General features: G+C 43.3%; 1 protein-coding gene across 1 annotated transcript in view; it reads left to right on the forward strand.

Moving 5' to 3' along the window:
• The first annotated feature begins 4761 nt into the window (after positions 1-4761).
• pcsk1nl (proprotein convertase subtilisin/kexin type 1 inhibitor, like) overlaps positions 4762-26862 on the forward strand; it is a 30449-nt gene continuing 8348 nt past the window's right edge. The window contains exon 1 of the mRNA XM_034171448.1: positions 4762-4903. Within this exon, the coding sequence (XP_034027339.1) occupies positions 4850-4903 (54 nt within the window). The 5' untranslated portion in view covers positions 4762-4849. The remainder of the gene's footprint in view (positions 4904-26862) is intronic.

Consider the following 26862-nt stretch of genomic DNA (forward strand, 5'->3'; position numbering starts at 1 on the left):
GGACACTAATTGTTGAAGCTTTGTAGGTGGAATTCTTTCCCATTCTTGCTTGATGTATGACTTCAGTTGTTCAACAGTCTGGGGTCTCCGTTGTCGTGTTTCGTGCTTCATAATCAATCAATCAATCAATTTTATTTATATAGCGCCAAATCACAACAAACAGTTGCCCCAAGGCGCTTTATGTTGTAAGGTAAGGCCATACAATAATTACGTAAAAACCCCAACGGTCAAAACGACCCCCTGTGAGCAAGCACTTGGCGACAGTGGGAAGGAAAAACTCCCTTTTAACAGGAAGAAACCTCAAACAGAACCAGGCTCAGGGAGGGGCAGTCTTCTGTTGGGACTGGTTGGGGCTGAGGGAGAGAACCAGGAAAAAGACATGCTGTGGAGGGGAGCAGAGATCAATCACTAATGATTAAATGCAGAGTGGTGCATACAGAACAAAAAGAGAAAGAAACACTCAGTGCATCATGGGAACCCCCCAGCAGTCTAAGTCTATAGCAGCATAACTAAGGGATGGTTCAGGGTCACCTGATCCAGCCCTAACTATAAGCTTTAGCAAAAAGGAAAGTTTTAAGCCTAATCTTAAAAGTAGAGAGATTAGGCTTAAAACTAATAATAATAATGCACCACACATTTTCAATGGGCTACAGGTCTGGACTGCAGGCAGGCCAGTCTAGTACCAACACTCTTTTACTATGAAGCCACGCTGTTGTAACACATGCAGAATGTGGCTTGGCATTGTCTTGCTGAAATAAGCAGGGACGTCCCTGAAAAAGACGTTGCTTGGATGGCAGCATGTGTTGCTCCAAATCCTGGATGTACCTTTCAGCATTGATGGTGCCATCAGAGATGTGTAAGTTGCCCATGTCATGGGTACTAAAACACCCCCATACCATCACAGATGCTGGCTTTTGAACTTTGCACTGGTAACAATCTGGATGGTCTTTTTTCGTCCATCATTTCCAAAAACAATCTGAAATGTGGACTCATCAGACCACAGCACACTTTTCCACTTTGCATCTGTCCATTTCAAATGAACTCAGGCCCAGAGAAGGTGGCAGCATTTCTGGATGATGTTGATGTTTGGCTTTCACTTTGCATGGTAGAGTATTAACTTGCACTTGTAGATGTAGCGACAAATTGTGTTAAGTGACAATGGTTTTCTGAAGTGTTCCTGAGCCCACATGGTAAGATCCTTTACACAATGATGTCGGTTTTTAATGCAGCGCCGCCTGAGGGATCGAAGGTCACAGGCATTCAGTGTTGGTTTTCGGCCTTGCTGCTTACGTGTAGAAAATTCTCCAGATTCTCTGAATCTTATGATTATATTATGGACTGTAGATGATGGAATCCCTAAATTCCTTGCAACTGAATGTTGAGAAACACTGCTGTTAAACTGTTGGACTATTTTTTTATGCAGTTGTTCACAAAGTAGTGATCCTTGCCCCATCTTTGCCTGTGAATGGCTGAGCCTTTTGGGGATGCTCCTTTTATACCCAATTATGACACTCACCTGTTTCCCATTAGGTGTTTTTTGAGCATTCATTAACTTTCCCCGTCTTTGTTGCCCCACCCCAACTTTTTTGAAATGTGTTACAGGCATCCATTTCAAAATGAGCAAACATTTGCACAAAAACAATAACGTTTATCAGTCTGAACATTAAATATCTTGTTTTTGTGGTGTATTCAATTAAATATAGGTTGAAAATGATTTGCAGATCATTGTATTCTGTTTTTATTTACATTTCACATAACGTTCCAACTTCATTGGAATAGGGGTTGTACATTAAATTGACTTTATTGACCAGTCTGACTCCTTTGAAAGTGACCAAATTACATGCATTTTAATTGAGTTCAGCTATGTGTTCACAGACAAAACCCGCCCCTAGAGGTTAAATGCCCAGATGACCGACCTCAAGAATAAGAATTATATTGCCTGGCATCCATGATATCATACCACAAAAATATAGGAGCAGAATGTGACATTTTAACCTCTGAAAATACCTCTTAGAATAGGTCCAGGTTAGCCATCTTTGAACTTGCCCAAGGTCTGTGTCTCAAGAATGTTCTGTGTCAATTTGAAGACTGGCAGTAACAGGACTGGAGTTATGCTGAGCACAGACAGACGGATGGAAGAAAAGCCTTCGCAATACCCGATGGCCATATTTGATGGCCTCAGAAAATAATAAAAAAAATAGTTGTTAGTGCAAAATGGGTTTCTTGGGGGGGCGCTCGGACAGGGTCTTGCCCGGGGAGTAATTCAGTGTAGAATCGCCACTGTCTGGCTCTCCACCTATTGCATTCTGAGAAACCAACATTTCTCAACATTGCACCCACAGTAAAAACTTCACAGTAATAGTAATAGACTGTCCAATCCCAAAAGCAGTATCTAAGTCTTTGAGGATCTCCAGTTTCAACAAAATCACAAAAAAAATTTCTAAAGATGTTTAAAAACAATGTTCCTCAAAGATACAGTGTCAATTTTGCAGTTTTCCCATCTACAAAGAATGTAGAGGTCTGTAATTTTTATTATAGGCACACTTCAACTGTGAGAGATAGAATCTAAAAAAAAAAAAAAAATCAGAAAATCACATTGTATTATTTTTAAATATATAATTTGCATTTTATTGCATGAAATAAGTATTTGATCCACTAGAAAAACAGACCTTAATATTTGGTACAGAAACCTTTGTTTGCAGTTCCAGAGGTCAGACGTTTCCTGTAGTTCTTGACCAAATTTGCACACACTGCAGCAGGGATTTTGTTCCACTCCTCCATACAGATCTCCAAATCTTTCAGGTTTGGAGTTTCAGCTCCCTCCAAAGATTTTCTATTGAGTTCAGGTCTGGAGACTGGCCAGGCCACTCCAGGACCTTGAAATGCTTCTTATGGAGCCCCTCCTTAGTTGCCCTGGCTGTGTGTTTGGGGTCATTGTCATGCTGGAAGACCCAGCCATGACCCATCTTCAATGCTCTTACTGAGGGAAGGAGGTTGTCTGACAAAATTTCATGATACATGACCCCATCCTTCTTCCCTTCAATACGGTGCAGTCATTCTGTCCCCTTTGCAGAAAAGCACACCCAAAAATGATGTTTCCACCCTCATGCTTCACGGTTGGGATGGTGTTCTTAGGAATGTTCTCATCCTCCAAACATGGTAAGTGGAGTTGATTCCAAAAAGTTCTATATTGGTCTCATCTGACCACAGGACCTTCTCCCATGCCTCCTTTAGATCATCCAAATGGTCACTGGTGAACTTCAAACGGGCCTGGACATGTGCTGGCTTGAGCAGGGGGACCTTGCTGCCCTGCAGGATTTTAAACCATGATGGCGTCATGTGTTACTAATGTAATCTTTGTGACTGTGGTCCCAGCTCTCTTCAGGTAATTGACCAGGTCCTCCCATGTAGTTCTGGGCTTTCTCAGAATCATCCTTACCCCACAAAGTGAGATCTTGCGTGGGATCCCAGGCCGAGGAAGATTGACAGTCATCTTGTGTTTCTTCCACTTTCTAATAAATAATCATAACAGTTGTTGTCTTCTACCAAGCTGCTTGCCTGTTGTCCTGTAGTCCATCCCAGCCTTGTGCAGGTCTACAGTTTTGCCCCTGATGTCCTTAGACAGCTCTTTGGTCTTGGCCATGGTGGATAAGTTGGAGTGTCTTTGACTGAGTGTGTGGACAGGTGTCTTTTATACAGGTAACAAGTTCAAACAGGTGCAATTAATACAGGTAAAGAGCAGAACTGGAGGGTTTCTTAAAGGCAAACTAACAGGTCTAATTATTTAAAAATCAATGTAATTTTTCTGAATTTTTTTATATTCTGTCTCTCACAGTTGAAGTGTACCTATGATAAAAATTATAGACCTCTCCATTCTTTGTAGGTGGGAAAACTGCAAAATTGACAGTGGATCAAATACTTATTTGCCTCACTGTAGATTGGAAGGGATTTGCATATTTCTCTTTCTGGACAAAATCATTAAATGATTTAAGGAATCTGGAGGAATGTCTGTGCGGAAAGTCCAAGGGTCCCTAAGCCGACTGTGCTGCATCAAAAGCCATCATTCATCAATAGCTGATATAACCACATGAGCAAAGGATTACTTTGGGAAACTTTTGTCGAGCTCTACAACATAGGTGTCAAACTGGTTCCAGAAAGGGCCAAGAGGGGGCAGGTTTTCTTTGTAACCACCAAAGTGATGTTCATCAGTGAAATCACCTGCTGGAGTTGGTGATTACAAAGAAAACCTGCACCCTTTTGGCCCTTTCTGTAATCAGTATGACACCTGCCCTACAATGTGGCGCTACATTCACAACGTTTTTCTCCTCCTTTGATTCCACTCCCTCGTCTCTCCTGTTCAGACTCTTCCTTGTTTAAAACTCCTCCTTTCTGCTCTTTCATCTCTCGCTCACTCTAAAATTACAAAACGCCTCCCTCTCTTCTGTTCTCCTTTCTCACTTCTCTTCCTGCAGTTCCTTTTCTCCTTCAACTCACTGATTTTCTTTTTACAGAAATGATTCTTGATTTTTTTTAAAAATGGCTCCTCCCTTTCACCTACCTCATTTAATTTCTCTTCCATTTCTCCTTAGTCTTCCTCTCCTCTTTTAACTCCTCCTCTTTTCCTTCATCCATCTTTTAGCTCCACCTACTTTCTTTCTTTCCTCCTCTCCTTTTCCTCATCTCTGTCTCAGAGCAGCTCCTTTGTCATGCATCCATCATCATTCCATCTCCTTCCTCATTATCATAGCTCCTCCCTCTCGCCTCCTCCCTCTCCTTTAACTCCTCTCTGAAGGTGCCTGATCAGATCAGTCGGTGTGAGACAGTGTGTGTGAGTCAGTCACGCAGAACAATGGCGTCTTTGCACCTCCTGCTGCTCAGCACCGCACTGATGCACATCGCACAGGTAGGCCACACACACACACACACACACACACACACAACATCTGAATGTAACGTAGATTTTTGTGGTGGGTTGTGATGTTCCGTAGTCACAGTAACCTGAGGGTGATGCAAACTGACATCACTGCTGTCTGTCTGCAGTGAACAGTGACATCATGATGATTGACAGATGACAGAGGGCGGGATGTGAAGCGAATGTTGATGTTCCGCAGTGGTCACATCAGGACGTGACAGGTTCATGTGTTGTGACAGAAATCTCATCACGTGTGTTTGTGAGTGTGTTTGGCTTCATTCCCCACAAGTGACAAAAACATACACTCTGTGTGTGTGTGTGTGTGTGTGTGTGTGTGTGTGTGTGTGTGTGTGTGTGTGTGTGTGTGTGTGTGTGTGTGTGTGTGTGTGTGTGTGTGTGTGTGTGTGTGTGGAGGGGGGACTGGAGGAACATTTCATTTCAGCAGGTCCTGTCACCATAGCGACTGGAGACAGTAGCCCATGGCAACAGTGCTGTGAGGTTACTGGAGGTCAGTCGATGGATGTGCGCACACACACACACACACGCGCACACACACACACACACACACACACACACACACACACACACACACACACACACACACACACACACACAGAGGTGCAGACTGGTTTTTATCTGTTAAGCTCCGACCACCATAAGCACAAACCTCTGCCTCAAGCGTCGTCACCGTGCCGTGTTGGCAACAGCGGCATGTTTGTTTATTTGATCTACAATAAACAACAACATGCTGTTTATCACTGAGTCGGACCAAAGTCATCACAAATATCCGGACAAAATCCCCTAAATCACAGCCAGCTACGTCAGAATTCTAAAATGTCACTGCTTTGTCAGCTTTTACAAGATTTGACATCATTAAAAAGTCATTAATTTAAATTTCCAAGTGAAAATCTCTGCAAACACAATCTCCCATGTGCCTTCTGACAAACTGCAGTCAACATTTCATTCCAGTCCAATTTCTGACACTGTGACTGGAGGAGCAACAGAGCCGGAGCCGGAAACGTCACTCCTTATTTATTCAACTGTGTTTTGTTTTGCTTTACATTTCTTGAAATATTGATCCATCCCTTTATTTTATTTTCCTTTCCTGCTGAACACTTATTTATACAATAATCAAATGAAATACTTTGATTAAAGAGTGAATCTAAAGCCAGCTGGCTGTAAAAGTGATGATGCAGTTGTCATATTACAGGAAACAAAATCCTTCATTTTGTTTAATATTTTATTTAATATGAGCGGAGTGAAGTGAAGCTAAGCTGCAAACTGGAAATGACATGGTGAGATGCTGAAGAGCTTCACTCGTTCATGTTCGCGACATATACATATTAGTTTTAATTTATGTCTTTTGAGCTGTATATATGTAGGTGTCCACATGGCCCGACTCGGATTTTGATTAAATTTTCACCAGTTACCCTTCAAATAGCTTGATTAGGCATGGTAAAGTTTGTTTTTACATCAGGCAAAATTTTACTTGAGTTTTGATAAAGTCAAAATTTGATGTCAAAACTGCCTGAAATCTTGAAAGCTTATAAAATATATCTCTGATTATTTAACAAAAGACAGGTATTTGGACATTCACCTGACTGGGAGGGATAGTTTAATATGGAAAACAGGTTCACCAGTATTGGTGTGAAAGTATGTATCTGTCTTGATGAGGAATAACGTGGTACAAATGCAACACTTTGAAATAACTAAAACTATTATTTAGTTCAGTATTTTACATCATACCAATCTACTTCTAATTGTGCTGCAGTAAGATAGAGAAAATGTTTTACTTTTTGGAAGATGACAACATAAGTTTGACCTTGAAATGCCTCTTTACCTTTACGTTCTAAGTTAAATAATTAGGATATAGGATACAAATTGTCTACAACTTGTGTTCTGGCTGTATGTTTGAATTATATCAAGATCATCCTACCAACAACATAGATTTGTGTCTTTTCTTTGAAGAGAGTTCTTAAATTAGGTCAGATATGGTATTGTTCTAAAGCTAACGATAGTATCTCTTCAAATATTAATGACAGGATGATATTCAGACACTTCCTTGACTGTGAGATGTATAATGACTTTTATTGTAGCAGGTAGAATTCCACTGAGATCGAAACCTCTTTTACAAGGAGGACCTGGCCAAGAAAGGCAGCAGCACACGGCACGAGAACATTAGTGATAAATAAAATACAATCACCTTGGTCATAATAACATGAAGTAAATTCTCAAGCAGATTTGGATTAGAATCACAGGCACTCAAAAAGCTTCACAGAAGACGTTTTAACGATTTTGGCGTGTTTGAAAGCGTCCGTAAATACAGATTCTGCCTGTTTTCAGTCTGAGCTTCTGCTGCACTGCAGGAATCACATTATCAACAGGAAACACTGACTCCTCCTCCTCTTCCTCCTCCTCCTCCTCTGTAAAAAAGCTCATTTTGTATTGAAGGTCGCAGCTGTGACATCACACTGCCACCATAAATCATGATGCGTTTGTGTGTCAAGCTGCTTTTGTTCTCTGCAAAGATAAATGCTGCTGCAATGGAGAGAAATCATGTGAAAGACCATCAAAGCACAAAGATCAAAGCCTGTGATCAGTGCTGATTATTAGTTATTAAAATGTGCTATTTTGAATGAATGTGAGTTGAAGGCAGGGCGGTCAAATCTGCGCACGAAGAAACTTCATTCTGTGGTTTCAAACTACGAGGTCTATTAGAAAAGAAACCAACAGTTTTATTTTTTAAAAAACTATATGGCTTTGAATCACGTGTGATTACATCAGCCAAGCTTGAACCCTCGTGCGCATGCGTGAGTTTTTTCACGCCTGTCGGTAACGTCATTCGCCTGTGAGCATGGCTTGTGGAAGGAGTGGTCCAGCCCCCTCGTTGGATTTTCATTGTCTGAGAAGTTGCTGAGAGACTGGCGCTGTGCTTGATCAAAATTTTTTCAAGAACTGTGAGACACATCCGAGTGGACACCATTCGAGAAATTCAGCTGGTTTTCGGTGTAAATTTTAATGGCTGATGAGAGATTTTGGATTGTTTCTATCGCTGTAAGGACTTCCCACAGAGCGGGACGTCGCGCAGTGCTCCGAGGCGACGTCGCCATCCTGTTTCAAGCTGGAAACCTCCAAATTTAAGCCTCTGTTGATCCAGGACGTCGTGAGAGAACAGAGAACTTTCAGAAGAGGTTTATTACATTCCACTGTTAAAGGAGATTTTTTTAATGAAAGACGTGCGGACGGATTGGCGCATCGGCTCGCAGCTGGCTCGGCGCGCCCGCCACAGGAAAAACATCTCTGTGTTGATAACCATTTGTAAAATCCAGGCGGCTTTTGGTGGCTTTCAGTTGAGTGAGTATCTGAGAAATTGTTTAACAGCAGGGCATGTTCCAACTTGTCCTTAAGGCTTCCAATGGGGGTGTTTTTCCTGTGGCGGGCGCGCCGAGCAGGCTGTGAGCTGACATGCCAATCTGTCCGCACGTCTTTCATTAAAAAAATCTCCTTTAACAGTGGAATGTCCGGATAAACTGCTGATCCCGAGCTCTTCTTAAAGTTCTCTGTTCTCTCACGACATCCTGGGTCAACAGAGGCTTAAATTTGGAGGTTTTCAGCTTGAAACAGGATGACGACGTCGCCTCAGAGCGCTGCGCGACGTCCCACTCCGTGGTAAGTCCTTACAGCGATAGAAACAATCCAAAATCTCTCATCAGCCGTTAAAAATTTACACCGAAAACCAGCTGAATTTCTCAAATGGTCTGCACTCGGATGTGCCTCACAGTTCTTGAAAAAATTTTGATGAAGCACAGCGCCAGTCTCTCAGCAACTTCTCAGACAAAGGAATTCCAACGAGGGGGCTGGACCACTCCTTCCACAAGGCGTGCTCACAGGCGAATGATGTCACCGACAGGCGTGAAAAAACTCTTGCATGCCCACGAGGGTTCAAGCTTGGCTGATGTAATCACACGTGATTCAAATCCATATGGTTTTTTAAAAAAATAATAAGGTCGAATACTTTTCTCACAGACCTCGTAAATGACTGATTTGACAAGTAGGAAGAAATCAAAAATGACTGAGATGAGCTACTCTCGAAACAAACAAACAAAAAAGAATGTACAGGGACATTTAAGGCTAGGCCTAAAAACTGCTGACTCATTATTCAGCCCAAAAGACTGTTTAGTTGCTATTCTGTGTGTAAATACCGCTGACTCACAATTCAGCCTGTAAAACCTGAACACTCCTTCAGCTTGCTGACTGACTGTTCAGCCTGTTTTCTCTGACTCTCCATTAATTCTGCCGACTCACCGTTCAACTAGCTGTCTCACTGATCATTCTCATGACTCATTGTTCAGCTTGCTTCCTCTTCAGCCTGCTAAATCAGTGTTCACTCTGCTGACTCACCCACCGTTCAGCCTGCTGGCTCACCATGCATTCTGCTTAATCGCCATTCATTCTCTTGACTTACATCATGTTCACACCGGGCGCGATCAGAGCTACAAATTTGCATGGATCGCCAGGCGACGGACGCACCTCCTTCGCCCGGTGTGTCACTCTGCTTGGGTGGACTTTCGCTGCGAAAATTTGCCCCGGTGCGTCATCAAATAGGAGGAGCTTCCATTCCGCTCGCCGGCTCCGGTTGTGAGTCAAGCTAACATGACGGACCTTGATCACACGGAGCGAGTTGTTGTGAAAAGCTCCCAATTGCAGAGAGTATCATTATTTGCTGCAGGAGCTGCGTCTGGGTGACGGCCACTTTCAGCGGTCCTTCCACCTCTGCGGGACCCAGTTTGAGGATCAACTGTCCCGTTCGTGCGCGCACATGTAAACAATTAAAAAAAAAGAAACTCCGCTGCTTGCTGCAGCTGGCTCTTCCCCCCAAAAACTCTGTCATAATTGTGTTTAGAAACCAGTCACCATTTGCTTTATTATACAGCTGTGTAGTTAATAAGTAAAATAATCTCCAGGACGATTCGCGCACGCGCACGTAAAATAAAAATTAAAAAGAAACTCCGCTCCCCGCTGCTGTTTGCTCCAAAAACTCTGTCATGATTGTGAAATAAAGGACAAAAGAGACATAAGTCCTGCTCACAGGCTGCTACCAGATACAAGACATGTTCACATCTTCAGTCAAACTCCAGACATCTCCACGTCACTACGTATTCAGTCCCTGATTGGTCATCGCGATGCGACGAGACGAAAAAGTTCTGATTTTTGAACTTGGGGAGGAGGGCAACGTGACGTGATGCGACGCAATATCGTGCCACAAACGCGCAAAACGCTCAAAATCGCTTCACTCGCGTCGCTTCACTCGCCTCCATCACGTCGCGCTGCGCGGTTTGGCGCCAAAACACGTCCTTACATAGGGATTACATGGCAACCTGTGGCTGCAGTCGCTCGCGTCGTGCCCGGTGTGAACGCAGGATTACAGTTCAGCCTGCTGACTCACCGTTCAGACTCTTGACTCCCCCTCCACTCTGCTGACTCACCATTCAGCCTGCTGGCTCACTGTCTATTCAGCTGACTCACTGTTCAGCCTGTAAAACCAATCATCATTCAGTCTGCTGACTCATGTGAGCCTGTAAAACCTGCTGACTCACTCTTCAGCTTGCTGTCGAATGGTTAAGCCTGTTGACTCAGTGTGTATTCTGATGACACACTGTTTAGGCTGACTGGGTGACTGTGAGGAGAAAGCGTAGCCCTAAACAGAAGCCCCCTGTACACCGCCAACCCGTTCATATTTCTAACCGTTTTTCCCCACTCGGCAACACACCCGCCGAGTTAGGGATCAAACTCTGGTTATTGGCGACTCTGTTTTGAGAAATGTGAAGTTAGCGACACCAGCAACCATAGTCAATTGTCTTCCGGGGGCCAGAGCAGGCGACATTGAAGGAAATTTGAAACTGCTGGCTAAGGCTAAGCGTAAATTTGGTAAGATTGTAATTCACGTCGGCAGTAATGACACCCGGTTACGCCAATCGGAGGTCACTAAAATTAACATTGAATCGGTGTGTAATGGGCCTTTCACACTGAATACACTGACTACATCCGGCCCAGATCTATTTGCTGTTTGGGTGGTCACTCTGCTGACTCAGTTTAGCCTGATGACTCACTATTCACTCTGTTGATTCGCTTTTCATCCTGCTGGCTCATTGTTCATTCTGCTGACTCACCATTCAGCCTGCTGACTCACTGTTCATTCAGCTGACTCACTCTTCACCCTGTAAAACCTGAACACTCCCCATTCAGCTTGCTTACTAACTCTTCAGCCTGGTGACTTACTGTTTACTCTGATGACTCATTGTTCACATTGATGACTCACTGTTCAGCCTGCTGACACACTGTTCACTCTGCTGGCTCACTCTTTAGCCTGATGACTCAATGTTCACTCTGCTGACTCTCTGTTAGGTATGCTGACACTGTTCAGCTGCTGATGACTCAATGTTCACTCTGCTGACTCTCTGTTAGGTATGCTGACACTGTTCAGTTGCTGATGACTCAATGTTCACTCTGCTGACTCTCTGTTAGGTATGCTGACTCACAGTTCAGCCTGGTGACTCACTGTTAGGTCTTCTGATTCAGTGTTCATTCTGCTGATTTACCGGTCAGCAGGTTTTACAGTGTTCAGCCTGTAAAACCTGCTGACTTACTGATAATATCTGTGGTAATTCGTTATTTATGTTAGTGATCAAGTATACGCCTTTGTTATTGTAATTTTCGGACCTTTTGTCTGACTTAGTGCTTAGCTCAGATAAGATAATTATAGTGGGCGATTTTAACATCCACACAGATGCTGAGAATGACAGCCTCAACACTGCATTTAATCTATTGTTAGACTCGATTTGCTTTGCTCAAAATGTAAATGAGTCCACCCACCACTTTAATCATACCTTAGATCATTTTCTGACTTATGGTATGGAAATTGAAGACTTAACAGTATTCCCTGAAAACCCCCTTCTGTCTGATCATTTCTTAATAACATTTACATTTACTCTGATGGACTACCCAGCAGTGGGGAATAAGTTTCATTACAGTAGAAGTCTTTCAGAAAGCACTGTAACTAGGTTTAAGGATATGATTCCTTCTTTATGTTCTCTAATGCCATATAACAACACAGGGCAGAGTAGCTACCTAAACTCTGTGAGTGAGATAGATTATCTCGTCAATAGTTTTATATCCTCACTGAGGACAACTTTGGATGCTGTAGCTCCTCTGAAAAAGAGAGCCTTAAATCAGAAGTGCCTGACTCCGTGGTATAACTCACAAACTCGCAGCTTAAAGCAGATAACCCGTAAATTGGAGAGGAAATGGCGTCTCACTAATTTAGAAGATCTTCACTTAGCCTGGAAAAAGAGTCTGTTGCTCTATAAAAAAAAGCCCCCCGTAAAGCTAGGACATCTTACTACTCATCACTAATTGAAGAAAATAAGAACAACCCCAGGTTTCTTTTCAGCACTGTAGCCAGGCTGACAAAGAGTCAGAGCTCTATTGAGCCGAGTATTCCTTTAACTTTAACTAGTAATGACTTCATGACTTTCTTTGCTAATAAAATTTTAACTATTAGAGAAAAAATTACTCATAACCATCCCAAAGACATATTGTTCTCTTTGGCTGCTTTCAGTGATGCCGGTATTTGGTTAGACTCTTTCTCTCCGATTGTTCTGTCTGAGTTATTTTCATTAGTTACTTCCTCCAAACCATCAACATGTCTATTAGACCCCATTCCTACCAGGCTGCTCAAGGAAGCCCTACCATTAATTAATGCTTCGATCTTAAATATGATCAATCTATCTTTATTAGTTGGCTATGTCTTGGATCTTCTTATGGCCTCAGACAGTGGACTCATCTCTGTGCTTGTTCTGTTAGATCTCAGTGCTGCTTTTGATACTGTTGACCATAAAATTTTATTACAGAGATTAGAGCATGCCATAGGTATTAAAGGCACTGCACTCGGTGGTTTGAATCATATTTATCTAATAGATCACAATTTGTTCATGTAAATGGGGAATCTTCTTCACAGACTAAGGTTAATTATGGAGTTCCACAAGGTTCTGTGCTAGGACCAATTTTATTCACTTTATACATGCTTCCCTTAGGCAGTATTATTAGACAGCATTGCTTAAATTTTCATTGTTACGCAGATGATACTCAGCTTTATCTATCCATGAAGACAGAGGACACACACCAATTAGCTAAACTGCAGGATTGTCTTACAGACATAAAGACATGGATGACCTCTAATTTCCTGCTTTTAAACTCAGATAAAACTGAAGTTATTGCACTTGGCCCCACAAATCTTAGAAACATGGTGTCTAACCAGATTCTTACTCTGGATGGCATTACCCTGACCTCTAGTAATACTGTGAGAAATCTTGGAGTCATTTTTGATCAGGATATGTCATTCAAAGCGCATATTAAACAAATATGTAAGACTGCTTTTTTGCATTTGCGCAATATCTCTAAAATTAGAAAGGTCTTGTCTCAGAGTGATGCTGAAAAACTAATTCATGCATTTATTTCCTCTAGGCTGGACTATTGTAATTCATTATTATCAGGTTGTCCTAAATGTTCCCTGAAAAGCCTTCAGTTAATTCAAAATGCTGCAGCTAGAGTACTGACAGGGACTAGGAGAGAGCATATCTCACCCATATTGGCCTCTCTTCATTGGCTTCCTGTTAATTCTAGAATAGAATTTAAAATTCTTCTTCTTACTTATAAGGTTTTGAATAATCAGGTCCCATCTTATCTTAGGGACCTCATAGTACCATATCACCCCAATAGAGCGCTTCGCTCTCAGACTGCAGGCTTACTTGTAGTTCCTAGGGTTTGTAAGAGTAGAATGGGAGGCAGAGCCTTCAGCTTTCAGGCTCCTCTCCTGTGGAACCAGCTCCCAATTCAGATCAGGGAGACAGACACCCTCTCTACTTTTAAGATTAGGCTTAAAACTTTCCTTTTTGCTAAAGCTTATAGTTAGGGCTGGATCAGGTGACCCTGAACCATCCCTTAGTTATGCTGCTATAGACTTAGACTGCTGGGGGGTTCCCATGATGCACTGAGTGTTTCTTTCTCTTTTTGCTCTGTATGCACCACTCTGCATTTAATCATTAGTGACTGATCTCTGCTCCCCTCCACAGCATGTCTTTTTCCTGGTTCTCTCCCTCAGCCCCAACCAGTCCCAGGAGAAGACTGCTCCTCCCTGAGCCTGGTTCTGCTGGAGGTTTCTTCTTGTTAAAAGGGAGTTTTTCCTTCCCACTGTCGCCAAGTGCTTGCTCACAGGGGGTCGTTTTGACAGTTGGGGTTTTTCTGTAATTATTGTATGGCTTTGCCTTACAATATAAAGCGCCTTGGGGCAACTGTTTGTTGTGATTTGGCGCTATATAAATTAAATTGATTTGATTTATTTGAATGGGAGTCTCTGAGATCTTCTTTAAAGTTTAAATATGAGTTACCTTTCACTTCCATCACGCATGTGCAAGTTTCAGATACAGGGAAGGCTCCCCCTATCTGTCAGAGCCAGTAACATATCCAACCCCAATTCCAATGAAGTTGGGACGTTGTGTGAAATGTAAATAAAAACAGAATACAGTGATTTACAAATCCTCTTCAACCTATATTCAATTGAATACACCACAAAGACAAGATATTTAATGTTCAAACTGATAAACTTGATTGTTTTTGTGCAGATACAACCCCTGGCAAAAATTATGGAATCACCGGCCTTGGAGGATGTTTAGTCAGTTGTTTAATTTTGTAGAAAAAAGCAGATCACAGACATGAGACAAAACTAAAGTCATTTCAAATGGCAACTTTCTGGCTTTAAGAAACACTATAAGAAATCAGGAAAAAAAATTGTGGCAGTCAGTAACGGTTACTTTTTTAGACCAAGCAGAGGGGAAAAAATATGGACTCACTCAATTCTGAGGAATAAATTATGGAATCACCCTGTAGATTTTCATCCCCAAAACTAACACCTGCATCAAATCAGATCTGCTCGTTAGTCTGCATCTAAAAAGGAGTGATCACACCTTGGAGAGCTGTTGCACCAAGTGGACTGGCATGAATCATGGCTCCAACACGAGAGATGTCAATTGAAACAAAGGAGAGGATTATCAAACTCTTTAAAGAGGGTAAATCATCACGCAATGTTGCAAAAGATGTTGGTTGTTCACAGTCAGCTGTGTCTAAACTCTGGACCAAATACAAACAACATGGGAAGGTTGTTAAAGGCAAATATACTGGTAGACCAGGAAGACATCAAAGCGTCAAGACAGAAAACTTAAAGCAATATGTCTCAAAAATTGAAAATGCACAACAAAACAAATGAGGAACGAATGGGAGGAAACTGGAGTCAACGTCTGTGACCGAACTGTAAGAAACCGCCTAAAGGAAATGGGATTTACATACAGAAAAGCTAAATGAAAGCCATCATTAACACCTAAACAGAAAACACAAGGTTACAATGGGCTAAGGAAAAGCAATTGTGGACTGTGGATGACTGGATGAAAGTCATATTCAGTGATGAATCTCGAATCTGCATTGGGCAAGGTGATGATGCTGGAACTTTTGTTTGGTGCCGTTCCAATGAGATTTATAAAGATGACTGCCTGACGAGAACATGTAAATTTCCACAGTCATTGATGATATGGGGCTGCATATCAGATAAAGGCACTGGGGAGATGGCTGTCATTACATCATCAATAAATGCACAAGTTTACGTTGATATTTTGGACACTTTTCTTATCCCATCAATTGAAAGGATGTTTGGGGATGATGAAATCATTTTTCAAGATGATAATGCATCTTGCCATAGAGCAAAAACTGTGAAAACATTCCTTGCAAAAAGACACATAGGGTCAATGTCATGGCCTGCAAATAGTCCGGATCTTAATCCAATTGAAAATTTTTGGTGGAAGTTGAAGAAAATGGTCCATGACAAGGCTCCAACCTGCAAAGCTGATCTGGCAACAGCAATCAGAGAAACTTGGAGCCAGATTGATGAAGAGTACTGTTTGTCACTCATTAAGTCCATGCCTCAAAGACTGCAAGCTGTTATAAAAGCCAGAGGTGGTGCAACAAAATACTAGTGATGTGTTGGAGCGTTCTTTTGTTTTTCATGATTCCATAATTTTTTCCTCAGAATTGAGTGAATCCATATTTTTTTCCCTCTGCTTGGTCTAAAAAAGTAACCGTTACTGACTGCCACAATTTTTTTTCCTGATTTCTTATAGTGTTTCTTAAAGCCAGAAAGTTGCCATTTGAACTGACTTTAGTTTTGTGTCATGTCTGTGATCTGCTTTTTTTCTACAAAATTAAACAACTGAATGAACATCCTCCGAGGCCGGTGATTCCATAATTTTTGCCAGGGGTTGTATTTGCTCATTTTGAAATGGATGCCTGCTGACTCACCATACAGCCTGCTGACTCACTGTTTATTATGATGACTCACCCTTCACTCTGCTGTCTCACTGATCATTCTGGTGACTCACTGGTCACTCTGATGGCACTATTCCCTGACTCATCATGCAGTCTGTTGGTTCACTGTTCATTTCCCTGACTCACTGTTTAACCTACTGACTCACTGTTAGGTCTAGTGATGCTCTTCACTCTGCTGACTTGCCGTTTAGCCTACTGACTCACTATTCACTCTTTTGACTCACCGTTCATCCCCCTGGCTCACTGTTCATTCAACTGACTCACTCTTCAGCCTGTAAGCTCTGAAGACTCCCCCATCACCTTGCTGACTCACTTTTTACTCTGATGACTTACTGTTTACATTGATGACTCACTGTTCAGCCTGCTGACTCAGTGTTCACTCTGCTGACTCTCTGTTAATTCTACTGTCTCACCTTTCAGTCTGCTGAACCACGTTTCAGCCTGTTGACTCACCGGTTACTGTTCTGACTCACTGTTTACTCTGTTGACTCACTGTTCAGCCTGCTGACTCACCATTCATTCTGCTGACTCTCAGTTCAGCCTGCTGACTTGCTGTAGAGCTTGCTAACACCATTCAGCTTGGTCACTCACTGTTCACGCTGCTGACTGAGAGTTCTGATGACTCATAGTTCACTCTGCTAACTCATTGTTCAGCCTGCTGATTCACTATTTAGCCTCCTGACTCACCTTTCATTCTGCTGACTCATAGTTCACTCTACTGGCTCACTGTTCATTCTGCTGACTCATCATTCAAACTGCTGGCTCATGCATTCTGCTGACTTGCCATGCAACTGCTGACTCACCATTCACTCTGCTGACTCACTGTTCACTCTGTTGGCTCACCATTCAGCCTGTTGGCTCACCATGCATTCTGCTGACTTGCCATTTATTGTTCTGACTCACCGTTCAACCAGTCTGTCTCACTGATCATTCTGATCACTCACTGTTCAACCTGCTGACTGTTCATCTGGTGACACACTTCACTCTGCTGACTCACCGCTTACTCTGCTGACTCACTGTTCATTCTGCTGACTCACTGTTCAACATGAGGAGTCATTGTTCAGCCTATACAACCTGCTGACTCATCCTTCAGCTTGCTGACTGTTCTGCCTGCTGATTCACCATTCAGCCTGCTGACTCACTGTTCAGTCTGCTGACTCACCGTTCAACATGAGTCACCATTCAGTCTGCTAACTCACATGGTTTAACATGCGGAGTCACTGTTCAGCCTGTAAAACATGCTGACTCACTAGTCTGTCTGCTGACTGACTGTTCATGAGTCACTGTTTATTCTGCTGACTCACTGTTCAGTCTGTAGAACCTGCTGACTCACTGTTCATTCAGCTGACTCACTGTTCAGCCTGTAAAATCTGAACACTCACCCTTCCGCTTGCTGACTCACTGTTAGGTCTGCTGACTCACTGTTCATTCTGCTGTCTGAATGAAACTCTTGTCAGATTTTATGCTATATGCTAATGGTGTTAACACTTTTAGCAGCTGTCGGTAGCTTCACCTGTTAGCTCCACTTAACGTACGATTACTGAGAAAAAAAGGCGACTCATAACTGTTAATGTTCATAACAAAGTAAACAATTAGGAGAACCACCACACAGACCCCAAATATATGATTTAATTAACACAGGAACCTAGGTTAAGTGGATCGGACTCTGAGAGAGGGGCGTGTTCAGGAATCTTACATCACACACGGAGCCACGCACGCTCCGCCCCTTTATGCATTAATGAGTTCATCATTTAACTGCTGTGAAAACGGCGCCGTACAGAACAGAACCCAGACAGAACAGAACCCAGACCAGGTTTCTACAGAAAACCAACCAGTGATGTTAGTGTGGGCTCTGTCTATGCTTTGAGCGTGTTTCAGAATGTCAGTTTCGGAGCCATTGTGTTTTTTCAGGGATCATTAATCCTGATCAATAACGCTGCTCTCTCTCTTCTCGTGGACACAAGCAATCAAATTAGTGGCGATACAGACCAGCATCACGTGTTGCCATGGTGACACCATCTCACTGAACACTGGCAACATGCTCATAAATCACATGCAGGGTTTAACCGACGAGCTCAGTCCAATCAGAACCAGGCCCGTGGCCCCCTGCGGGTCCGTGGCCCCCTGCAGGCCCGCTAATAAGCCTCATGGGAGCAACTAACTGCCATCATAGATGTGCAGTTACATCTCTGGAACATGCTCCAACTTTAAAATTGAGAAAATACCGTTCCAGTTGATAGACTTGACTTTCTCATCAAGCCCGGGACAAATCATTAAATCACATGGACAGCAGAAAAAACAAAAAGGTGGTTTTAGGCTGTAAAAAAAAAAAAGTCTTTTAAAAGTGTGGTGTGATTGTGCTCCAATTATCTAATGTGATTTTTATTGTTAAGATATTTGCTGTACATTGTGGTTATTTTATTTTTCAGTTCTGTGTTGTATAGCCATAGAATAATTAACGCCATTAGTCCACACACGCCCATACAGTAGGTGTCGCTATGCGGCTCTAAAGCTGGTTTGCAGTCCGCCAATAAACACAAAGAACCCCAAAACATTGGACAGTATTTGATTGAGACTGAATCATGCTGGGTAGTGCAGCAAATAACTGAAACAATACTTCACTTGGTGATACAAGCACCAACTCCAGCAGATATTCTCCTGAGACATTGGTCTATTGAAAAAAATCGACAGGCCACTTGAATTTTCAATAGGCGGCCATGTAGGGGTCAATTGAAGATTTACACAGGGGTTAAAATTTGAAAATGCTCCAGTCATATTGAAATCTATACCACATTATTTGTCTGATCATAAATATTCCAAAAAGGTGTTGTTTGGACTATCTATGACTGAATGTTATGGAGTTAAGGGGTAAAAACCATAAGAATGGTGACAAAGGTCAATTTCAGTTTTGTACAGGGGTCAAAGGTTGCTCCAATTTTAGTAAAAAATGGTGCAAATTGTTGATTGGGCTCTAAAGTAAAGGTCAAATAATGCTGACGTCCATTGAATTCTATGACATGTGATATATACAGTGAGGAAAATAAGTATTTGAACACCCTGCGATTTTGCAAGTTCTCCCACTTAGAAATCATGGAGGGGTCTGAAATTTTCATCTTAGGTGCATGTACACTGTGAGAGACATAATCTAAAAAAAAAAAAAAAAAATCTGGAAATCACAATGTATGATTTTTTTTAATAATTTATTTGTATGTTACTGCTGCAAATAAGTATTTGAACACCTGTGAAAATCAATGTTAATATTTGGTACAGTAGCCTTTGTTTGCAGTTACAGAGGTCAAACCTTTCCTGTAGTTTTTCACCAGGTTTGCACACACTGCAGCAGGGATTTTGGTCTACTCCTCCATACAGATCTTCAGTTTCAGCTCCCTCCAAAGATTTTCTATTGAGTTCAGGTCTGGAGACTGGCCAGGCCACTCCAGGACCTTGAAATGCTTCTTACGGAGCCCCTCCTTAGTTGCCCTGGCTGTGTGTTTGGGGTCATTGTCATGCTGGAAGACCCAGCCATGACCCATCTTCAATGCTCTTACTGAGGAAAGGAGGTTGTTTGCCATCCATCCTCCCTTCAATACGGTGCAGTCGTCCCCTTTACAGAAGAGCACCCCCAGAGTATGATGTTTCCACACCCATGCTTCACGGTTTGGATGGTTTTCTTGGGGTTGTTCTCATCATCTAAACATGGTAAGCGGAGTTGATTCCAAAAAGCTCTATTCTGGTGTCATCTGACCACATGAAAATTCAGTAAGTTATATCTTATATATTATATTCCAGTTCTGAGGTGGAACTATGCCAGTATACAAAGGTATATCTAAATATCTAAAAAGGAAGACTAAAATAGGAGAGTAAAAAAAGAGTAGAGTAGAGATACGTAGGTGCCTGGTCTTGAGAACCAGGGATGGTAGGTTCTCCCATGCCTCCTCTGGATCATCCTGATGGTCACTGGTGAACTTCAAATGGGTCTGGACATATGCTGGCTTGAGCAGGGGGACCTTGCTGCCCTGAAGTGTTAGGTTTCGGACGCGGTCGGAGCACCGACCCAGCATAAAATAAGCAGAGCACGGTTCAAAGGATAAAAAGAATTTAATAAACATAACAGTGAGTGACATGCTAAACAACTAAAAAGTCCGCGGTCTGGTGAGGTGGAAACACGGCGCGCTCTCAACAGCGCAAACGGTCCGGAGCCACAGCAGTTCTGACCCAGCCGACACCCCCCAGGTGGCCGCGACAAACCAAGTCTGTGAAGAAAGAAAACATGGAGGTGAGTCCAACTCCACACAGAGAGACACAACTCAAAGGTGCACGCAATCAGCAAACACTTCCTGGCTTAAAGCTATACATCAGCTTCACACCCTGCAGGCACGGAACAACTCAGTTCAAATCTCCACTGCAGCAGAAGCTGATTAGACAATTAGCATAACGTGACAGCTCACCAACACAAGGTGTGAGGGACACCAAATCCACTGTCATTACTTCATAAAAGTCACCAAAACCAAATTACCTCAGGAAGTGTGCTGAAGAGCGTGAGACCTCACCCAATCCTCCTTCACAGACTGTGGTGTCAAACCTGGAGCTCTGCGTCCGTGATGGTGAGATTGTTCTCCTGATGTCGATCTCACACGTCTGCTCACAAGGTCGGGTCTCTGGCAATCACACACTGTGCATTCAAGGTTTAAATGCAGCAATCTCTAATCAAGACAAAATACACCACAGCTGTGAGTCCTGATGACCTGCATGTGAAAACAAGCCTCAGGTGTTCAGGGTGAGGTCGTAATGCTCAGCCACTCAGTCCTGAATGCATACCACCTGGTGGGAGAAACAGAAAACAAAAACCAAGCCAGCCAAACAACCCAGCCCACAACAGTACCCCACCCTCACGGGAAGCCTCCTGGCGACCACACGGACCTGGGCCAGAAAAAACAAAGCCCCCCTCCAGGGACCATGGCTGGAATGTTCAATCAATCAATCAACTTTTTTCTTATATAGCGCCAAATCACAACAAACAGTTGCCCCAAGGCGCTCCATATTGTAAGGCAAGGCCATACAATAATTATGAAAAACCCCAACGGTCAAAACGACCCCCTATGAGCAAGCACTTGGCCACAGTGGGAAGGAAAAACTCCCTTTTAACAGGAAGAAACCTCCAGCAGAACCAGGCTCAGGGAGGGGCAGTCTTCTGCTGAGACTGGTTGGGGCTGAGGGAAAGAACCAGGAAAAAGACATGCCGTGAAGGGGGGCAGAGATCGATCACTAATGATTAAATGCAGAGTGATGCATACGGAGCAAAAAGAGAAAGAAACAGTGCATCATGGGAACCCCCCCACAGTCTACGTCTAAAGCAGCATAACCAAGGGATGGTCCAGGGTCACCCGATCCAGCCCTAACTATAAGCCTTAGCGAAAAGGAAAGTTTTAAGCCTAATCTTAAAAGTAGAGAGGGTATCTGTCTCCCTGATCTGAATTGGGAGCTGGTTCCACAGGAGAGGAGCCTGAAAGCTGAAGGCTCTGCCTCCCATTCTACTCTTACAAACCCTAGGAACTACAAGTAAGCCCGCAGTCTGAGAGCGAAGCGCTCTAATGGGGTAATATGGTACTACGAGGTCCCTAAGATGGGACCTGATTATTCAAAACCTTATAAGTAAGAAGAAGAATTTTAAATTCTATTCTAGAATTAACAGGAAGCCAATGAAGAGAGGCCAACACGGGTGAGATATGCTCTCTCCTGCTAGTCCCCGTCAGTACTCTAGCTGCAGCATTCTGAACCAACTGAAGGCTTTTTAGGGAACTTTTAGGACAACCTGATAATAATGAATTACAATAGTCCAGCCTAGAGGAAATAAGTGCATGAATTAGTTTTTCAGCATCACTCTGAGACAAGACCTTTCTGATTTTAGAGATATTGCGTAAATGCAAAAAGGCAGTCCTACATATTTGTTTAATATGCGCTTTGAATGACATATCCTGATCAAAAATGACTCCAAGATTTCTCACAGTATTACTAGAGATCAGGGAAATGCCATTCAGAGTAACGATCTGGTTAGACACCATGCTTCTAAGATTTGTGGGGCCAAGTACAATAACTTCAGTTTTATCTGAGTTTAAAAGCAGGAAATTAGAGGTCATCCATGTCTTTATGTCTGTAAGACAATCCTGCAGTTTAGCTAATTGGTGTGTATCCTCTGGCTTCATGGATAGATAAAGCTGGGTATCATCTGCGTAACAATGAAAATTTAAGCAATACCGTCTAATAATACTGCCTAAGGGAAGCATGTATAAAGTGAATAAAATTGGTCCTAGCACAGAACCTTGTGGAACTCCATAATTAACTTTAGTCTGTGAAGAAGATTCCCCATTTACATGAACAAACTGTAATCTATTAGACAAATATGATTCAAACCACCGCAGCGCAGTGCCTTTAATACCTATGACATGCTCTAATCTCTGTAATAAAATTTTATGGTCAACAGTATCAAAAGCAGCACTGAGGTCCAACAGAACAAGCACAGAGATAAGTCCACTGTCCGAAGCCATAAGAAGATCATTTGTAACCTTCACTAATGTTGTTTCTGTACTATGATGAATTCTAAAACCTGACTGAAACTCTTCAAATAGACCATTCCTCTGCAGGTGATCAGTTAGCTGTTTTACAACTACCCTCTCAAGAATCTTTGAGAGAAAAGGAAGGTTGGAGATTGGCCTATAATTAGCTAAGATAGCTGGGTCAAGTGATGGCTTGGCTGGGAACAAAAAAGCTTCAGCTCCTTGTGCTGACGATCCAGCTGGGAAAGGCCCGTCTCCAGGAGCTGTGTGTTACTGTGCTCTGACGACAGCTCCATCATCAGCTGCTCAACCTGCAATGTTAATTTCTTCATGCAGTCATTGATCATCTCAATGTTGAGCTTCTCTAGTTCTTCCTTCAGCTGGATAATGCACGCTTCCAGCCGCCTCTTCTCTGTCAACAGGGAACTTTGTGCCGAGACTATCACTCTCATCCTGGAGCTCATCCTTTCTCACCCTGAGCCTGTCTGCAGTAGACTGCTCCGCAGCTGACACTCCAGTGCAGAGATATCCTTTGTTGACTTTAATGGTCTTGCCTTCTGTTTCGTTTAGCAAACCTGTTAGAGTCTCCACCTCATCTTTGCGTTCATTCCTGTCGACTCTTACTTTAGTTGTTCACTTTGCATAATTTTGGCCAGGAGTTCTTGAACCTGTGCACTCAGCCTTCTTCCGACTGTGTGTTAAAGTCTGCTTAGTCATAAGACAAAAAAAAGAAAAAAAGACAAACACAAACAACCATACCAACCCCCCCTCCCCAGAGGACCGTCCTATCAAACCCCGGGAAGAGCAGAAAAGAAAAAACACAACCCAAACTTAAGCTTGCAAAAAAAAAAAACTTTTACACCCCCCCCCCGGCGACATGTAGGGACCAACACCCCCCAGAGGACATCCTGCCAGCTCCAGGAGTAATAACCACAGCCGAGGTCCCTCTGGGATCCAAAGTCACCCACAGGGACTCCCAGCGCCTCCCAGAGGACCGTTCCATCAAACCCCAGGAAACACCCCCCCCATGACTAACAGACCCAGCCCCGGCCGTCTACGGCTAGATGGACCCACAGTCCTTTCCCCCCCAGAGGACACCACAGTCACACCCTGAGGGCAGAAACTGGGGGAAAAAACAAAACAAAAAAAAACATACAAACAAAACAACCCCAACCCCACCCCCTCAGCGCAGTGGAAACTGGAAGTACGTCCAGTGTCACCAACCACGACTATACCCCAAAAGTCAACCGGGAGGAGTGGAACAGCGGTAATGGCGTACGGCACAAGACGGCGCCACCCCTCCGACTTTTAAACCAGCCACGGGTATATTCCACTGCCCCAAACCTCAGCTACGCTGATGGCATACGGCTCAAAGGCGCGCTGAAGCCGGAGGTGGAACAGGGAATCAACAAAAAAAAACCCTGAACCCCCCCCCTCCCAGATGCAGAGGCTACCTGGGAAACGCCCAGCACAACCGACCTGCACCACCCCAGCAACGCCGACAACCTACGGCTCACACGGCTGGAGCCAGAGGAGAAGAGAGGGAACAACAAAAAAAAAAAAGAAAAAACAACCCAATTACCCCCCCATCACCCCCCAGAGGACCATCCCATCAAACCCTGGGAGGTGAAACCAAAAGAAATAAAAAAGAAAGACCAACAGACAAACATAAAGTCACCTGGGTCCATGCCATGCTCCAGACAGCCTGTATTTCAACTCCACCAGACCACTGACAGTGCTATAATCCACAAGAACAACAAATTAACCCCTGCTAAAAACACCACATACTAAAACAAGAAACAAATAATAGACCAATAACAAAAACTAACATTGGCCTACATCGTCAAGGCCAACACGGGGGCTACAGCCGTAACAGCGGGGTGCGACGCGACCCAAGCTGTAAACTCCACCATGCACGCACCAACGCGCACAACCCGGGTGGAGAGCACCGGCAACTGATCCTGGATCAACTCCAACATCTGCTGCAGCCTTCCCGGCAAGAATACCGTCTCTGCTTCCGCTGGTCCATTGTTAAATGGCCAGAGACTACTGTTATGTTTCGGACGCGGTCGGAGCACCGACCCAGCATTTGAAAGGACCCAGCATAAAATAAGCAGAGCACGGTTCAAAGGATAACAGAATTTAATAAACATAACAGTGAGATGCAGTGCTAAACAACTAAAAAGTCCGCGGTCTGGTGAGGTGGAAACACGGCGCGCTCTCAACAGCGCAAACGGTCCGGAGCCACAGCAGTTCGGACCCAGGGACCCCGCCGACACCCCCCAGGTGGCCGCGACAAACCAAGTCTGTGAAGAAAGAAAACATGGAGGTGAGTCCAACTCCACACAGAGACACAACTCAAAGGTGCACGCAATCAGCAAACACTTCCTGGCTTAAATCTATACATCAGCTTCTCACCCTGCAGGCACGGAACAACTCAGTTCAAATCTCCACTGCAGCAGAAGCTGATTAGACAATTAGCATAACGTGACAGCTCAATAACACAAGGTGTGAGGGACACCAAATCCACTGTCATTACTTCATAAAAGTCACCAAAACCAAATTACCTCCGGAAGTGTGCTGAAGAGCGTGAGACCTCACCCAATCCTCCTTCACAGACTGTGGCGTCAAACCTGGAGCGGTCTCTGCGTCCGTGAGGGTGAGATTGTTCTCCTGACGTCGATCTCACACGTTTGCTCACAAGGTCGAGTCTCTGGCAATCACACACTGTGCATTCAAGGTTTAAATGCAGCAATCTCTGATCAAGACAAAATACACCACAGCTGTGAGTCCTGATGACCTGCACGTGAAAACAAGCCTCAGGTGTTCAGGGTGAGGTCCTAATGCTCAGCCACTCAGTCCTGAATGCATACCACCTGGTGGGAGAAACAGAAAACAAAAACCAAGCCAGCCAAACACCCCAGCCCACAACACTGAAGTATTTTAAACCATGACAGCATTATGTGTTACTAATGTAATCTTTGTGACTGTGGTCCCGGCTCTCTTCAGGTCATTGACCAGGTCCTCCTGTGTAGTTCTGAGCTTTCTCAGAATCATCCTTACCCCACAAAGTGAGATCTTGCATGGAATCCCAGACTGAGGGAGATTGACAGTCATCTTGTGTTTCTTCCACTTTCTAATAAATAATCATAACAGTTGTCTTCTACCAAGCTGCTTGCCTGTTGTCCTGTAGTCCATCCCAGCCTTGTGCAGGTCTACAGTTTTGTCCCTGGTGTCCTTAGACAGCTCTTTGGTCTTGGCTATGGTGGACAGGTTGGAGTGTGATTGATTGAGTGTGTGAACAGGTGTCATTTATACAGGTAACAAATTCAAACAGCTGCAATTAATACAGGTAAAGAGTGCAGAATAAGAGGGCTTCTTAAAGAAAAATTAACAGGTCTGTGAGAGACAGAATTCTTGCTGGTTGGTAGGGGGTCAAATACTTATTTGCTGCAGTAACATACAAATAAATTATTAAAAAAAATCATACATTGTGATTTCCACATTTATTTTTAGATTATGTCTCTCACAGTGTACATGCACCTAAGATGAACATTTCAGACCCCTCCATGATTTCTAAGTGGGAGAACTTGCAAAACCGCAGGGTGTTCAAATACTTATTTTCCTCACTGTATGTTACACCATAATGTGATAACTAAGCATAATACATGGTGCAAACTATACCTTTTTGAAACCCTGTTAACCAATAATTTGCATCACCTTTTAACAAAATTGGAGCAACTCTAACTTTTGACCCCTGTACAAACTGAAACTGAACTTTGTCACCACTCTTGTTGTTTTTACCCCATAACTCTATGAAATTCAGTCATAGTCCAAACTATACCTTTTTGGGAACTTTACAATCAGACAAATAATGTGGTATAATTTTCAAAATGACTGGAGCATTTTTATACTTTGACCTCTATGTAATTCTTCAATTGACCCATACGTGGCCCCCTATTGAAA

Source organism: Thalassophryne amazonica, chromosome 6 (assembly GCF_902500255.1).
Source record: "Thalassophryne amazonica chromosome 6, fThaAma1.1, whole genome shotgun sequence".
In the NCBI taxonomy this organism is placed as follows: domain Eukaryota; kingdom Metazoa; phylum Chordata; class Actinopteri; order Batrachoidiformes; family Batrachoididae; genus Thalassophryne; species Thalassophryne amazonica.